Source organism: Natrix helvetica (genome assembly GCF_964273705.1).
Source record: "Natrix helvetica genome assembly, chromosome: 1".
Classification (NCBI taxonomy): Eukaryota; Metazoa; Chordata; class Lepidosauria; order Squamata; family Natricidae; genus Natrix; species Natrix helvetica.
In genome coordinates, this window is record NC_138548.1 from 40890459 (window position 1) to 40906990 (window position 16532).

At 42.0% G+C, this 16532-nt stretch overlaps 1 protein-coding gene across 2 annotated transcripts in view; it reads right to left on the minus strand.

The window, feature by feature from the left end:
• The window catches only part of WDR25 (WD repeat domain 25), a 78883-nt gene that overhangs the window by 16563 nt on the left and 45788 nt on the right, over positions 1-16532 (minus strand). For both annotated transcript variants that reach the window (XM_081938929.1, XM_081938930.1), the window contains exon 4: positions 10060-10190. In XM_081938929.1, the coding sequence (XP_081795055.1) occupies positions 10060-10190 (131 nt within the window). The remainder of the gene's footprint in view (positions 1-10059; positions 10191-16532) is intronic.

Below are 16532 nucleotides of genomic sequence, written 5' to 3' on the forward strand. Positions count from 1 at the left end.
GAAAAAAACAATGAAATCTGAAAATAGGTATATATTGAAATGCCATACATAGAGAGCTGCAGTAATTTAAGGTGATTTATGACTAGTCAAATACATCTTTCAAGGGGAAGGAGACGAGGAGAAAAGTGGGGGGGGAAACTTGTTATTTTAGCATTTTGCAACTTTCATAGAAATTGTTATTAGGCTACAATGGAAACATATGAGGAGTATATAAAAAGAAAGAGGACTGTGCCAACATACAGCAAAGCAAAACTAAGCATTGTTTTTATGGAAAGCAGAACCCCCAAAAATGATACGGATTTTATGAAAAATGTCAGCTGATTCATACTTTGCTACAATACATGTGACTTAACTGTATTAATAACCAGGCTGCAATGCTTGAGGAACAGAGGCATTTCTCAGTCCTCTTCAGCACTCTGGTGTAGGATACCTGGGATGATGTGCAGCAAAAGAGAAGACTAGCAATAGAACTTAGACTTATATACCGCTTCATAATGCTTTACAGCCCTCTCTAAGCTGTTTACAGAGTCAACCTCTTGCCTCCAACAGTCTGGGACCTCATTTTACCTACCTCGGAAGGATGGAAGGCTCAGTCAACCTTGAGCCTGGCGAGATTCGAACTGCCAAATTGCAGGCAGCCTGCAGTACTGCATTCTAACCACTGCACCACCATGCTGTCTTCTACCAAATTCTAGACAAGCATAAAGCTGCACAGCTTTTCTGCTCTGTATATGTCTACATGCTGCTATCAGTGTTCTATAGTTGGCTAACTGGGCTGAAAGAGAATAAAATGTAACACTCTCACCTAACTAATAACATCACAAATCAATCCATTACGTCCCTTGCTGTTATTATTTTGCTCTAATTCCATATATCGGAATTTTGCAAAGATATTAAGAAAAAAAAGAATAGCCAGTCACTGTTATTTGCTTGCCTAAATACCAACATTCCAAGCAAGGGAAGTTTGCTCACCATCAAGAACTAAATAAACTACAACAGAGAACAGACATTATTGGAAAAGTGGAAAAAAGTGAAAAGGTAAGACTTGAGTGCTTGCATATGTGCATGTATAAATGCATGGATACATATATATGCCTATGGTCTAGTGACAGTTTCTTTTGTTTCAAAACTATAATCTATTTAATATAATTTAAATATAGGTAAACAGTTTAATTCCGTGTATCTACTGTACAGGGGGATGATCTACCTAATTGTGTTTTCAATCAAAACATGGCACATCTACATGCATATCCCAACCCTTGTTCAAACAGGAGACAGAAGGAACCTCAAGTCATGGACCTATTTCTAGAGGGATAAATACTTCCCCATCAAGTCTCGCTACTAGAAGCTCTCAAGCATCCTGAAGGTCAAAACAGTAACTCCATCTTGAAAGCAACTCCATCTTTTAAGCTGTTCTGTCCCATCCAGATCTTTACAGCCTCCAGATGCTGGAATGAGATCTCATCTATCTCGCCAGTGCATCCCAAAATAGTAATGCATAGTTGAATAACAAGGACATACTGATGGTACTGCACCCCAAGTTGACAGATGATCTCACCTAGCAGTTTCATGCAAATATTAAAGAGTTGGAGGAAGAAAACCAGCCCCCTGTTAGACCCAACAACCCCCCCCCCCTTTTAACCATTTCTGACTGGATCCAGCCATTAAAGAAAATCTGGAACTAGTCCAAATTCCGCCCCCAAAGCCAATCAAGAAGGATACCCAAGTCCATGGTCCTGATATATTTAACATATCAGGACAGACGTACCACCTCCCATCCAAATCTTAACAAATATAATTCACTAAGGCACCCTAAATCCTAAATCCTGACTGATAAGGGTGACATTTTATCTAGGGCACTCTACAGTTAATGCTGGAAAGAATGAAGAACTGGCTTTGGGGAGGAAGAATAAACCATTAAGGGAGGGAAATGGTGACTCAATCTTGAGAAAGAGGAAAGTGAGAGAAAGAAACTGAAAATAATCACATCTTGTTTTTGTTAAGTATAAGAACGTGGTAAAGAGAAACTCCAGCAATCTCCAAGGTTCTATTATTTTACTCACAAAAATAAAGCACATTTGTGAAATCCCTGCTGCTTCTCTTTCCTGACCTTGCCAAACTTAAAGCACTGACATTGTCTCTGCAACCTTTGCTTAAAAAAAAAAAAAGCTTGAATCTAGAGAGGGACTCCTAAGAAGAAAGTATACCACAACCTCGCTCAAAGCTGGCAGAAACACCCTCTCCCCAAAAGTGGCAATGATAATCTTCCAGATCCAGAAACTGTACCCTCTTCTGGGCACACAAAGAATCCAGGAGGGACAAGGGTTTAGGCTACAAGTAGCAGAGGACATTGTCAAAAGCATCCTATTTACTTCCTCAGTAGATAAGGTAAAGGCTCCCCTCGCACGAATGTGCTAGCCATTCCCGACTCTAGAGGGCGGTGCTCATCTCCGTTTCAAAGTTGAAGAGCCAGCGCTGTCCAAAGACGTCTCCGTGGTCATGTGGCTGGCATGATGTTACCTTCCCACCAAAGGTGGTTCCTATTTTTCTACTTGCATTTTTACATGCTTTCGAACTGCTAAGTTGGCAGAACCAGGGGCAAGTAATGGGAGCTCACTCCGTTACACGGCACTAGGGATTCGAACTGCCAAGATTCGAACTGCCAAACTGCTGACCTTTCTGATCGACAAGTTCAGTGTCTTAGCCGCTGAGCCACTACATCCCTTATCAGTAGATAAGATAATGGTCAAAATGAATCCCAGATATCCGGGCAAGAGGTCCCACATGCCACAATAGATTCTGTCCAAGTGAAATCCAGACCTGAGCACTCTGAGTGACTTCATCAGCAAAACTGGTTACAAATGCAATTAGATCCTTCCCAGAACGGAATTAGTTACCTTAATGATACTGGATGACAACTCACTGATGCAATAAGGAGGAGAAGGAATTCTTTGCTTCTCCTATCAACACTGAGAAAGCCAGAACCTGAGTCTAAACCCATGCTCAGTCAGATTTATCTTCTGTCCTCCTTCAACTACAATCTGGCTGTTTTCTGCCTTATCTCCTAGTGACCCTCTGAAAACCAAGGGGATGTTCTATATGATGGAAAGTAAGGAACATGAACTTGATAAAAGTATGCAAGATGCATCCAAGAGCCGAAGAAAGATGAAGTTGCTTGTCAACCTGTCAAAATGTCTGCCAAAACCAAGAAGTGAACTGTGGACCCCAGTCTGACATAAGGTGTTCTGGTAATCTATGTAGAATATTTTATTTAAAAAGAAACTTGAAACATATTTGGAATATTTTATTTTAAAAGATAATCAGTGGAACAGCTTGCCTCCAGGTCCCTTCTAACTCTGTTATTCTATTCTATTCTATTCTTGCCACATTTTTGTTAGTGGGTAGGCTTGTACAAGGAATGAAATGAACCATCTTGGTGAGAGAGAGGTAGCTCTGTGATGAAGTTGAACAATACAGTTTTCCAGGGTCTTTCTGGTGTTGGCAATGGTGGGAGTTCTCCAACCAGCTGCCTCTGAATGCCTTGGATAGACAGCAAACAAGACATGAAGGAACATTTGTTCTACCTTCATTCTGAGATGTGGCCAGAAATCTCTGGCCACCAAGGGCAGAATCTTGAGCGACCAATGGGATGACATGGCACAGTTTCAGGACTGTACCCACACAGAACTCCAACAGGAATGTAATACCAGACTTACAAGTGTAAAAGATTCTGATCCAATGTTCAATATTCAATATTGAGGATTAATATGAGTGGCCTCAATTCCTCTCTGATGGGCCCAGGCATAGTAGTCTCATTGCTACTGTTTTTGTAATTTGTGAAGCAGATTTGCTATTGGAACATTGATAGCAGCAATTTTGTCTGGAGGCATGACAGTGGCAGGCTGAGAGTCAGCATCAGAGCATTCACATTATGGTTTCCTGGAAAGGTCATGGGCCCCTTTACCATGGCTGCTGAGGATGTAAGTAATTTTAAAATTAAAGCAGGAGAAAAACAATGACCACTGAATTTGTTTTATGGTTCTGCTTCCTGATTGTCTGAAGATGCTCAAGATTATGGTGGTCAAGGTAGCCTTCCACTGGGTATGGGCCCCTTCTAGCAGATGTTGCCAGGTTTCAATGCAGTTACACCTGACACACTTGACTCAACGTAACTATCACCATTTTAGCTAGCATGTTGTACTAAGGTTGCCAGGTTCTATACTTCCCCTACCGATACTTGTTTTGCTACCTGTTTTGTTATCAAAAAATATTCTTATCTCCCTACCCATTCCACCACTAATAATAATAATAATAATAATAATAAATATTTATTTCTTAGCCGCACCCTCTCCCGAAGGACTCGGGGCGGCGTACAATGAAACATATGAAATAAATATGGACAAAACAAACATATAACAGAGACATATACCGAGACATACACAAGGAGGAGGTCGGCTGATAAATAAAACAATTAAAATACAATATTTAAAAACCCCTAGATAATTAAATATAATTAAAATACCCAGTAAAAGCCCGTCAGGAGCGATATGGTTAGATCAAAGTTGAGCCAGGCCAGCTGCTTGGAATAGGTGGGTCTTAAGCTTAATACGAAAGGAGCGGAGGTCAGAGGTATTCCTAATATCCGGAGGGAGGTCATTCCACAGGGCTGGGCCCGCCACAGAGAAGGCTCTACTCCTAGGCGCCGCCCCCCGACACTGTCTTGTGGACGGCACCTGGAGGAGGCCCTCTCTGTGCGAGCGGATTGGTCGCAGGGATGTATGGGGCAGAATACGATCCCGCAAGTAACTAGGTCCTGAGCCATGGAGCGCTTTAAAGATTATTATCAAAACCTTGAAACGCACCCGATAGACCACAGGAAGCCAGTGCAGCTCGCGCAGGAACGGTGTCACATGGGAGTACCTAGTACTCCCCATAATTACCCGCGCGGCTGCGTTCTGGACCAACTGTAGCCTCCGGGTGCATTTCAAGGGAAGCCCCATGTAGAGAGCGTTACAGTAGTCCAAGCGAGACGTCACCAGCGCATGAGTGACTGTGCGTAAGGCGTCCCGGTCCAGTAGGGGGCGCAATTGACGCACCAGGCGAACCTGGTGGAACGCCCCCCTTGCCACGGCTGTCACATGGTCATCCATGGACAGCCGGGCATCCAGGAGGACGCCCAAATTGCGCGCCCGCTCCACGGGGGCAAGTTGAATGCCCCCAATGGCCAATGATGGAATTAATTGGCTGAACCGGGGAGCTGGTACCCACAGCCACTCCGTCTTGGAGGGGTTGAGCTTGAGTCGGTTGTCATCCATCCAGATCCGTACGGCTTCCACACACCGGGACATCACTTCGATGGCCTCGTTGGGGTGGTTCGGGGTGGAAAAGTACAGCTGAGTATCATCAGCGTACAGATGGTATCCCACCCCGAAACCACGGATGATCTCACCCAGCAGCTTCATATATGTGTTGAAGAGGAGTGACGAGAGGACCGACCCCTGTGGCACCCCACAAGTAAGGGGGCGTAGGGTCGACCTCTCTTCTCCTGCCAACACACGCTGCGTCCGGTCAGAAAGGTAGGAGCCGAACCACCGCAAAACGGTGCCCCGGACCCCCAGCCCCTCCAGCCGGCGCAGCAGGATACCATGGTCGATGGTATCAAAAGCCGCCGAGAGGTCTAATAGGACCAGGATAGAGGAACAACCTCTGTCTCTGGCCCTCCAGAGATCATCCACCAACGCGACCAAGGCCGTCTCCGTGCTGTGACCGGGGCGGAAGCCGGACTGGCGCGGGTCTAGATAATCATTTTCCTCCAGATGTCGTGGAAACTGGTAGGCCACCACACTCTCTACAAACTTCGCCAAAAAGGGAAGGTTGGAGACAGGACGATAATTGGCCAGCTCCAAAGGGTCCAGGGAAGGCTTCTTGAGCAAGGGTCTCACCACCGCCTCTTTCAAGGCGGCCGGGAGAGACCCCTCGCTCAGCGAAGCATTCACTAGGCCCAGGAGCCAGTCTCGTGTAACCTCCCAGGATGCCAGTACAAGCCAGGGGGGGCACGGGTCCAATAAACATGTGGTGGGTCGCAGTCGTCCACGCAATCTGTCCAAATCCTCGATGGCAACCAAGTCAAACTCCTCCCAGATCGATACCTCAAGACTCGCCATGGACGTCTCCATTGGATCACTGACAGGAACCCAATCCTTCCGGATTTGAGCGATTTTATCCTGCAGATATTTACCAAATTCCTCTGCCCTGCCCTGTAGGGGGGCCTCCCGCGGCCTCTGAAACAAGAGGGAGTGGGACACCCGAAACAGGGCGGCAGGGCGGTTCTCCGCGGATGCAATGAGAGTGGCACAATATTGGCGTTTGGCCACTCTCAATGCCACAAGGTACGTCTTAAATGGGCTCGTGCCTGTGTTCGATCAAATTCGGAGCGAGAGGATCTCCAACGACTCTCTAGACGTCTCTTGCGGCACTTCATCACCCTTAGCTCCTCGGTAAACCAAGGGGCTAGGGTGGATCGTTGCCGCCGGAGAGGCCGCAAAGGCGCCACCCGGTTCAAGGCCCCGGTAGTTGCATTATTCCACGCAACTACCAGGTCCTCTACCCGGGGGCGGGTCAAGGTTACAGGAGGTGGCCCAAGCTCCGTCTGGAACCTATCAGGTTCCATCAGGCGCCTGGGGCGGAACCATCTGGAACTTTCCGGTTCCGCCTCCCCGCAGCGGGAGGTAGCACCAGGGAAGTCAAGACGGAGGAGTGAGTGATCTGACCATGACAGGGGAGTGATGGTTAAGTCCCCTCCTCCCAGATCACTCAGCCACTGGCCAGAGACAAAAACAAGGTCCAGAGTGTGTCCTCCCTCGTGTGTCGGGCCCTGAATCATTTGAGTCAGGTCCATGGCTGTCATGGAAGCCATGAACTCCCGAACCCCCTCTGATGCTTCTCCCATCGATGGCACGTTAAAATCCCCCATCACTAAAAGTTTGGGGGTCTCAACCGCCACCGATGCGATCAGCTCGAGGAGTTCGGGCAGGGCCGCTGATGTATAGCGAGGAGCCAGGTATACTATCAGCAGGCCCAACTGTCTCCCAGGCCCCCATTTCACAACAAGGGATTCACATCCGGACGTCTGTGGCACAGTAGACTCCCTCGGCTCTAAGTCCTCCCGAATAATTGCTGCCACCCCACCGCCCCTTCCCTGGGCCCGGGGCTGGTGAAATGCTCGGTAGCCTGGTGGGCACATTTTGACGAGGGGAAGACCTCCCTCGTGGCCCAACCAGGTCTCCGTTATTCCCGCGAGGTCCGGCTCCCCCTCTAAAATTAGATCGTGAATGAGGGGGGCCTTGTTAACAACGGACCTCGCATTGCATAACAGCAGCCTCAGGCCTTGGGTCTGTAACTCTTGACCACCTAGAACGCGGGGGTTGGTACAAGCGACCGGGTGTAACCAGCAACCACGGTCTCCCAACCGACTGTAGGTTCTTAAGCTGTCCTCGTATCTGCCCCTCCCTGCAACCGTTGGAATTAAAGAGCCCTGTATAGGAATGGTGTCCTCCCCCTCCTCCTCCCTTCTGCCCCTTCTGCTCGCGACCACACCTGGAGGCCCGGCTCTCACATCGCTCCTGGTCTGACCCACCCACCCACCCTCCCTGGAACCCCCTAAAAACAATGTAAAACATTTAACTAAAAATCCCCTCAGCTTCCGTTTCTTCCACCTCTCGGGGTTCACAAACCCGTCTTCAAGGCAGGCCCTTGTAAGAGCCAAGGGCCATACCTGCGAGAGAGGGGCCTCCCGCAGGCGGAGCAGGTCTAACCTTGAATAAATTGATAGAATATTAAAGCCCAATTGGGTAAGGGTGCAGGTAGTAAAAGTCAATAGCCGGAGGGCTAAGGTCTTAATGGGATACTAAAGCTGGAGGCTTTAGTATCCAGATAGTACTTGGAAAGAGGGCGGGGGGGAAATGTTCAAATATTCCCAAAGTGGAGCAAGGCAGAGATGTCATAAAAATGGGAACCAGTCTAAGGTGGTTGAGGATAGATATAATTACAGATGTGGGATCCTTAGTGGGTGGAGGGGGCATTCTGAGCCCAGCTGTTTTTAATCTAGGCAATCAGTCAGGCCCATCCATAGCCCTGAAACGGGCCTCCAGTGGCCTCTGAAGTTCTAGGCCATCCCCAGCCGTTATTTTAGTTCCTCTCCTCACTTCTGGTTCCCCAACACATTCATCTTGGTCCCCATCCGGCGCCTCAGTGATCATTGCAATTTGGGTAAAGCTCTCAAAAATTGTAGGAACATTCTCCAGGTTCTCCAGGTTCCTGGGAGCATGGGAGCAGCCAGGCTACAGCCTAATGTCCTAGAGGAGTCCCTGGCTGCAGCTCTTTCCACACCTCCAACGCTGCAGCCATCTCCCTTTGCTGTTCCTGACTGTCTCCTGATCTGCTCACCTCTCCGGAGCCTCCAGTGCCTCGTTGTCTTCTCTGGAGTCGTAGGGAGAACCTTGTTCTCTTTGGTGCCATTCTCTTGCTTTTTTCCCATTTTTTTGCATTTTTTTCGCAACGCAGTTCAAATTTTGCGCCTTCGCGCCGCTGCGCGCGCCGCCGCCATTGCCTCCCGGCTTCCTCCTCAGCCGCTCACAGCCACTCCGCTCCTTCCACTCTCGTTCTTCTCCGACCAACCCTGGTGGGCTAAAACGAGCCCAAAACAAGCCAGGGTGGTCGGACTACCCAATTCTCGGCCCTCCGATGACATGAGGGCCGGCAGCAACCTCCTACCCAGTCGGGACGCTCCATGGCAAGCTTAGGAGCTTAGGAAGGCGACCGCCATCGCCGGAAGCTCCTCCTCCTCCTCTAAGATATCACTAAGATATCACTCGTCACAAAATAGATATTTCAACGTACATATCCTGCCAAGTGACCTGAATTGCATAACATTAGAATCAACTTGACTCTAAATAATGGTATCAGAAATATTGAAACATATTGTAAGTATTTTGATGAAGAGGTCCTAAAATCAAAAATACTATAAGAATAAAACTTGGGATAAGCGAGATTTAAATGTAAAAATTATGTAAAATTATTATTAATAGAGGAAAAACTCAAAAGCCATATGAAAAAGGGCTTTGAACCTTGTGAGTTGAATATTGGTAGAAAATCCAGGGGGACCAACAGTGTGGATTTTAATAAGGCTGACAAATGCCAGAATATTCAAAATATGTGCTTAGAGCAGACATGTTCTTTCTTGTGATTATCTCTCTATGGATATTAAAGCATCAAAATATTAGTTCTTAAAATAACTTACATCATCATAACCTGATCACTGCCCTTTACCGTATTATAATGAGACACAGTTATTATTGTGTAATTAATCAGTTTCCTTTTATATGCAACCTCTTACTTTTACCATATGAAATAACAGTTAATTATCATATTCTCCTTCTGTGTAGCACTTCCTGTAAATCGAACATTGTATGTTCTGTAACTGTGCATCATTATCATGATTGCTTGGAAGTAAGTCCCACTGTGTTTAATCAAATTTTCCTCAGATAAACAGAGTGATGTTTTGATATCAAACTCTAACATTAGAAATTCACAAATAAATGTTAAAGGTTCTTGCAGGTGAACAGAAAAACAGGGGAAAAAAACCCTTCTCTGACAGACAGTTTCAAAAACTCACAAATTGCTGCTTATTTCAACAAATGATGCCTTACTAATAAATCAGATTCTATGGGTGAAAATTACTTTTTAATAGCTATCACAACTGCCAGAATATGCACTGCAGTAAGTGACAAGGAAATTAAATACAAAATAGACTTATCAAACATGCTCCTACTTTTTTCTTCTTTATCCGGTTTTAGTTTTAGAGACAATGTATTAGCTGTTTGCTTTTACAACATAGTGCAAAAATAATAGAAAAGAAGCCATGATCCCATGCTATTTCAACAGAAAATGCCAATTATCCTCTCCAAAATAATATCATTAGCTACCCACATACATTTATCATTTCCAGAATGGTTATCAAAAGCATGTACAAATAATTTTGGTTTCAATTTTATTTTTTACCTTAGAAGACCTTATATCCCAGGCTTTAACTTCTGGACTGAATCCTCCACAAAGAAAAACATTTGGATCAAGAGGATGAAATGTCAGGGTGCTGATTCGAAATTCATTCTTGCTGCTAAAAAGCTGTGTTCCTAAAATAACAACAGAAGGAACATCAAGATTGACTTTTTTTTTTGGAAGAGTTTACACTAGTTACATACGTAGTATTCCCATATTGTAAGCCAAATGGAAAATTATAATGATAAAATAAAAATGAGAGCATTTGTTAAACGCTTTGGTACAAGACTTTTGAATAATACAGAAGGTTTTTACATGAATGAATTTCAGAGGAGGTACTCTAGTTGAATGTTGTCACTTCTGTTCTTATTTCAGTAAATACTATCAATTTACAAAATATTTCAGGACTGTTTCGGTCTTCTGAAGATCTTATAATCTAAAATTTGACACAAGGAAAATACGAAAAACCAATGTTTCTTAATCTTCAGTTCCTCCAAAACCTTTCAAAGCCGATCTGCAATCATCTGTCTGACCTTAAAGGATATGCAGGGTACACCATGAACTAAACAGTGCTCCCGTTCAACTGACTGGTAAAAACATACAACAGTAGTTATTCAACCACTGCCAGGCCTCTAAACTAACACAAATCCCAAAGTAACAGAAATCATATCACCTCATGTAAAAGGCATGTAAAATTGTTAATGCCCCCATGCACATTTTGAGTTCATGTCATGTACACATCTATGATCATTTGTCAAAAAAAAAAACTTGGAGTGGTTATCATGAGGAAAAACATTTCAGATGCACAGCTGCCTCCCCCCCCCCCCCTTAAATTTAAAATCCTCTAGCAAGCTGCAAAAATGAAAGGATAACTTTAAAAATTAGCATTTTTTGTACTTGGCAATACCAATAGTTATGGGAGAATGCTGCTATGGCAACAAAACAGGGGGTAGGGAGAGAGAGATACTAAACTATATCTATAGATTCCAGAATCAGGAAGCTGAAGTTCAGGGTCAGGAGGCAAAGTGAAAGAAGATTTCCACCCAGGGAAAAGTCAAATTACCCTCTAGAGTTCTGCTGAACTGCAATGTTGTGTAAGAAAATAGCAGTTTTGCTCTGGTTTCCAACAAATCAGCATGGAACCGGGAAAAAGAAGTCTTAGATAATAATTCTATTGTTGTGGGAACACTGAGATTTGGAACACATTCTGATGTCAATCCAAACAGTCTAAAGCAAGGGTCTCCAACGGTGGCAACTTTAAGACAACCAAAGCCGACTGAGGAATTCTGGGAGCTGAAGTCCACAAGTCTTAAAGTTGCCACGGTTGGAGACCACTGGTGTAAAGGAAGTGTTCTTACATTACTAAGTTGCATCAAAGCATAAGAACTAAGAACTTAAGTCAAAGACTGCCTAAAGAAGATGGATTTGAGGACATACAAAAAGTATGCAATATAAAAACCTTACTAATAAATATAATAAAAACAAAAATATAAGCCATGGGAAAGAGAGTATATAAATAGCCACCTCAACAATGGAATCATCTGGTTACCTGCCAGCTCCAGCCTGACAACATACTCAAGATCTGGGGGCTTTTAGGAATAGCAAAAGGAAAGGAGCTAGTCTAATTTCAGAAAGAAGAATGTTCCATAAGGCAGGTGCTGCAACAAAAAAGGCATGTCTCCTGGGTCCCATCAAATGAAGGTCCCTGGCCAATGGTACGCACAACATGCTTACTCTGCCGGATCTAGTGAGGCAGGCTGATGTAACCAGAGAGGGGGGGGGGGTCCTCAGACAATCAGGTCCCATGCCATGAAGGACTTTAAATGCTAAAAACAGCAGCTTGAATTGGACCCAGAAACAAATTGGCAACTAATGCAGCTCATGGAGCAGCGGTGTAACATATGCTTCCCTAGGAAAGTAAATCACTGTTTGGGCCACTGCATTCTCTAGCAGCTGAAGCTTTTGAATACTCTTCAAGGTCAGCCCCACGTGGAGTGCATTGCAATGCTCTAATCTGGAAGTGACCAAGGCACAAAGTGACTGTAAATATCACCTGCCAAATCAAGAACAGGTAGAACCGGCACACCAGGCAAATCTGTGCAAAGGCCCTCCTAGCCATGGCTGCTACCTGCTCCTTGAGCAGGAGTCATACATCTAGGAGGACCCCCAAATTGCAATTATGGTAGTAAATACACTGCAGATACGTCCAAGTTGATAGAATCTAATGAACAGTATATTGGCCTGAAGATAATCTCTAGATTAGAGATCCTGGCTTGCATCTAATGCAAATAATGTAAAGCATGACTTTGATAGCACCAGTTTTGGTACAGCTTCATATATTTTGAAAATAAATGAAAAAAGCTAGCCAAAAATGTCCAGCAAAGTAAATGGAATTTTTAAAAAGTGAAGAAATAATTTGAGATGAAACTGAAGTGAAAAAATGATGGAATGTACTTTAAACTTTTTATCTACAAGATGATACATTAAAGGGTGAAAACTAGTATCGAAGAAAAATGATAAAAAGAAAGCACTAAATGCTATGAGAGTATTTAGTATAAAGTATAAACTCATAGGTAACAGGAAAATGTGAAAGTAAGGGCGTAAACTATGAAGTGTTGTACAACATTTTTAATGTACATGTACAAAGACAGCACCTATTCCTTACTATTGGAAAATGCTATTTTTTCAGATATAAGGGAGTGATAGAAAGAATGAATGCAAAAACTACAAGAGATTTGTTTGTTAAGTGTTCCAAGAAACATAGTCAGCACTATTTTGATCGAAAACATTTCAGAAATGTTGTTCAGCATTATGTCAGACAGAAGGTGCAGAGACCCAATTTTTGTTTTTTAGAGAAATTGTTAATATTTGAATAAAGGACATCCGTTGTTTGTGTGTTGATTTAGAGAAGGCTTGTGATAAAGTGACATATGACATATTTTCTATAAAGATTGATTGCTAAGTACAATGAACGTATTGATTTATAAATGTGTGCTTGTAATGATGGGACAAGGAGTGGGAACTTTGGTATATTTTTAATGCAGTAGTTGCCTTTTTTGTTGGCTAAAAACAAATAATTTACAGCAAATTTTGGCTAGTGTTGAGATGCAATAAAAAGGATCTAAAAATTAATACTCAAAAGAGCATGGTTTTTACATGAACTTTGACTGAACAGTTGGAAGTTGTGCATAAATGGCAAAATATAAATGGCGACGTATAAGAATTTCTGTAAATGGAAAGATTTACTAAAGATGAGGAAATGGATGGAATTTTTTAGGACATGTAAGTGCTGGTAAAAAAAAACATAGTCTATGATACATTCTGGGGAACAAATATCAAAGAAGCAAACTTCCATCTCAAAAAATGTGACTCTAGGCAGCATACAAAAGAATGTTTTATATATGTGTTCGGTAGCTGAAAGCATGTTAACTTGCATATTGGAACATTATGTAAATTACTGATACAAAAGAAAGGTTTATGAATGGAGGTCTTCTTATTTATTGTACTGTCTGGGGAACAGCATAAACAAATACAAATTAAACATAAGGAAAGAAATTCAGAAAATATCACAAAAGATGTAAAATAAAAACATGATAATATAGAGAAGTGCTATAACAGAAGACTTTGAAGGCAGAGGTCCAGAGCCCCACTCAGCTGAATGAGCAAGAGAGCTGTCCAAATGACAGTAAGGTTGATTTATCACATATGCAAATAATATACATTACCATTAAAGGGGACAGGGTTTTTTTTTAAACTTAGAATTATATCATTGGACAATCTATCAAAAAACAAACAAACCCCATAGTCAGGAATGATATCATAGAAGTTATAAAAATGCAAAGATTGAAAGTTTGAAAGACAATCTGGAAGTTAAAAGAAATTACACAGAGACATGACATCATACAGCAGATCTGGCTACAAAAGGACATTAAGATTCTCAGTCATAGCAAAGTAAACCTCAGCCACTACAAAAATTTAAGTACAAATAATTCAGAATTTGAAAGAAAGAAATTTAGGAAGTAGCGTGGATTTTTAAAAGGGATGAAATGTGTTCAGATTCCGTCGCATGGATGGTTATGGAAAGCTTAATCATCCGCTCTGTAATCAAAATTACAGTCGAGAAATTATTTAAAGGTGCCAGCTTGCAAATGATATTATTGTACTCCATTGTCTCAACAGACACCGCAATTGAACAGATAAAATGGGCTTCTTTGAAATAACATTATATAGCACTAACATATAGTGACCCTACCCAGTTCCCTTCACATGGACTAAAGACCTCAACATCCAGCAGGCATAATTGTTGGAAGGCGCCAGGCTGGCAATAGTTAGCTTAGAATAATTTGTTGACTGGTGTGTGGGGGAGGGCTGGAAGGACAGAGGTGGAGAAATGATTATTTAAGAAAAAATAATCTTAAAGTTTGTGTAAGCAGGATATTAAGAAGATGCGGAATAATTTTAAAACACAGACAAAATTGGGCGGGGGGAGGAGCTATTAAAACATGGATCTGCTCTGAAGGAACTTGTGAATTTCCATTCCTTTTTCAACCAGAAACCTGCACAAATAGAACAACATGAGTGTACTGTGGAAAATAGATTTAGTCGGTCTTCCACTGTGTTACTGCAGTTCAAGGGAATGTTGCACATTGAGACAATTAACTAAGGTAAATTATGCAAATAAGCATCATGTACACTACTGAACAACATTTCAGCAATGTCTCCCATTAGAGTCAGACGCTATCTCATTAAATGAAACCACTGGACTTCTCTGATTGTTAGGTCTTGAAGAAAACAATAAAACATGCAATATATTTGTCAGCAAACCTCCATAGATTAAAATCTATTTTGTGCTGATTTAAGAGATGGTGTGGGAGGGACACTGATTTTTTTTTCTTAAATCGAATGAGGATTTGCATATACTCTCAAGTAAGGCATTGGCTGTTCCCATGGATACATTCTTTTCTAAATTTAATTGTATGTGGTAATCTTTACAGAATCCCGTGGCTTAATACCAATTGCCTTTGTAAACAACCCTTCTAGAGCTGTAAATTAATGCCCCGGGAAATTCAGCTATATGGATTTGAATGTTATCTTCTGCTCAGTTCCATTATATTTATCAAAGTAATGATGTTAATATGCTGTTTAAAGCGAGAAAGCAAATACATTTACAATATTTTCATTGTTTTCCTATTATGATGAATGAATGCCTTGTTTATAGCAAAATCTTATTTTTCTATAATGTCTGCTTACAGGGTTAAGATGGAAATCATTTCCCAATATGCAATAATTTGATGTAATGCTTTCTCCTGTTCTCTCATAACGTGATAAAACTATTCCCTGGTGATTCAAGGTGCACTTACAAGATCACATGTTTTTATTCTCAATAATTACATCTGGTTTAAACACTTAATCCTTGTTCATTATCAAAATAGATTTTAGACTCCAGTTATGAGTATGTTTTGGAAAAAAAAACAGAAAATCTTTACCTGTTCTTTCTATTTAACATTAACTGGTTATTTATTTTGAAAACAGATTTGCAGTGTTTTTGATCCTCCTCACCAACATGTGCAAAGGTATTAAGAATCTTAACAGTTTTATTGTGCTCCAAGAATTTAATATAATTGTCCTCACTTGGGAAATCCATGTTCTGGAGCAAAAAGCAGCTGCTTTTCACTGGATTGAGTACTGTAATGCTCAACCAGGGATGTATTATAAGCCATTTCCTCCTAGGTGTGGTATGTTCTTGCCAAAATCCCTGTTGTTTTATCAATAAAAACCAGCTACTCCACAATATTCAACCTAAGTCTATTTTAAATATGTTTTCATTAATTTCATTCATTCAAGGAGATTCTTGGTTTGCAGGAAAATCAATAGCTGTCCTCTAATTAATCTTACACAACTTTAGCTCAACAGTGGGAAAGTCTGACCATGACTGCTAAATATTAACAATTTTTCCTACCTTGTTGAAAATTTACATATTACCATTAAAAAATATTCCTAATCTCTCTCCACATTTCTTGTCCACTTTCATATTGTGGCTCCATCTTTGCCACCCCTAGTTTACTCTAATGCTACTCCCTTAGTTTACTCAAATGCTAAAGAATATTTTTGCTATCAAAAATAGTCATTATATCTACTTTTAAGATCTCAAACAGATTTGCAACTTAATTGGAGACTTTATCACAAAATTAAATCTTTCTGTACAACCAAGATAAATTGAAATCAGAGACAAAAAGATTCTTACAATACAATTAATTAAATGTGTGGCAAATAATATTATCCAGAATTCGAGATAGGCTTGTCCCTAAATACCAATGGCTACAGAACCTTAGTGTGAGATGTGACTGACCTCATCTCTTGGTGGGCCTCCAAAAAGCATTTGCTGTAGAATAGTAGACTCCAGCTCAGCTGAATTGGAGTACAGGAAATTAATACCCAAATCTTCTCAAAATGCATGCATTCAAAATAAGGTATGG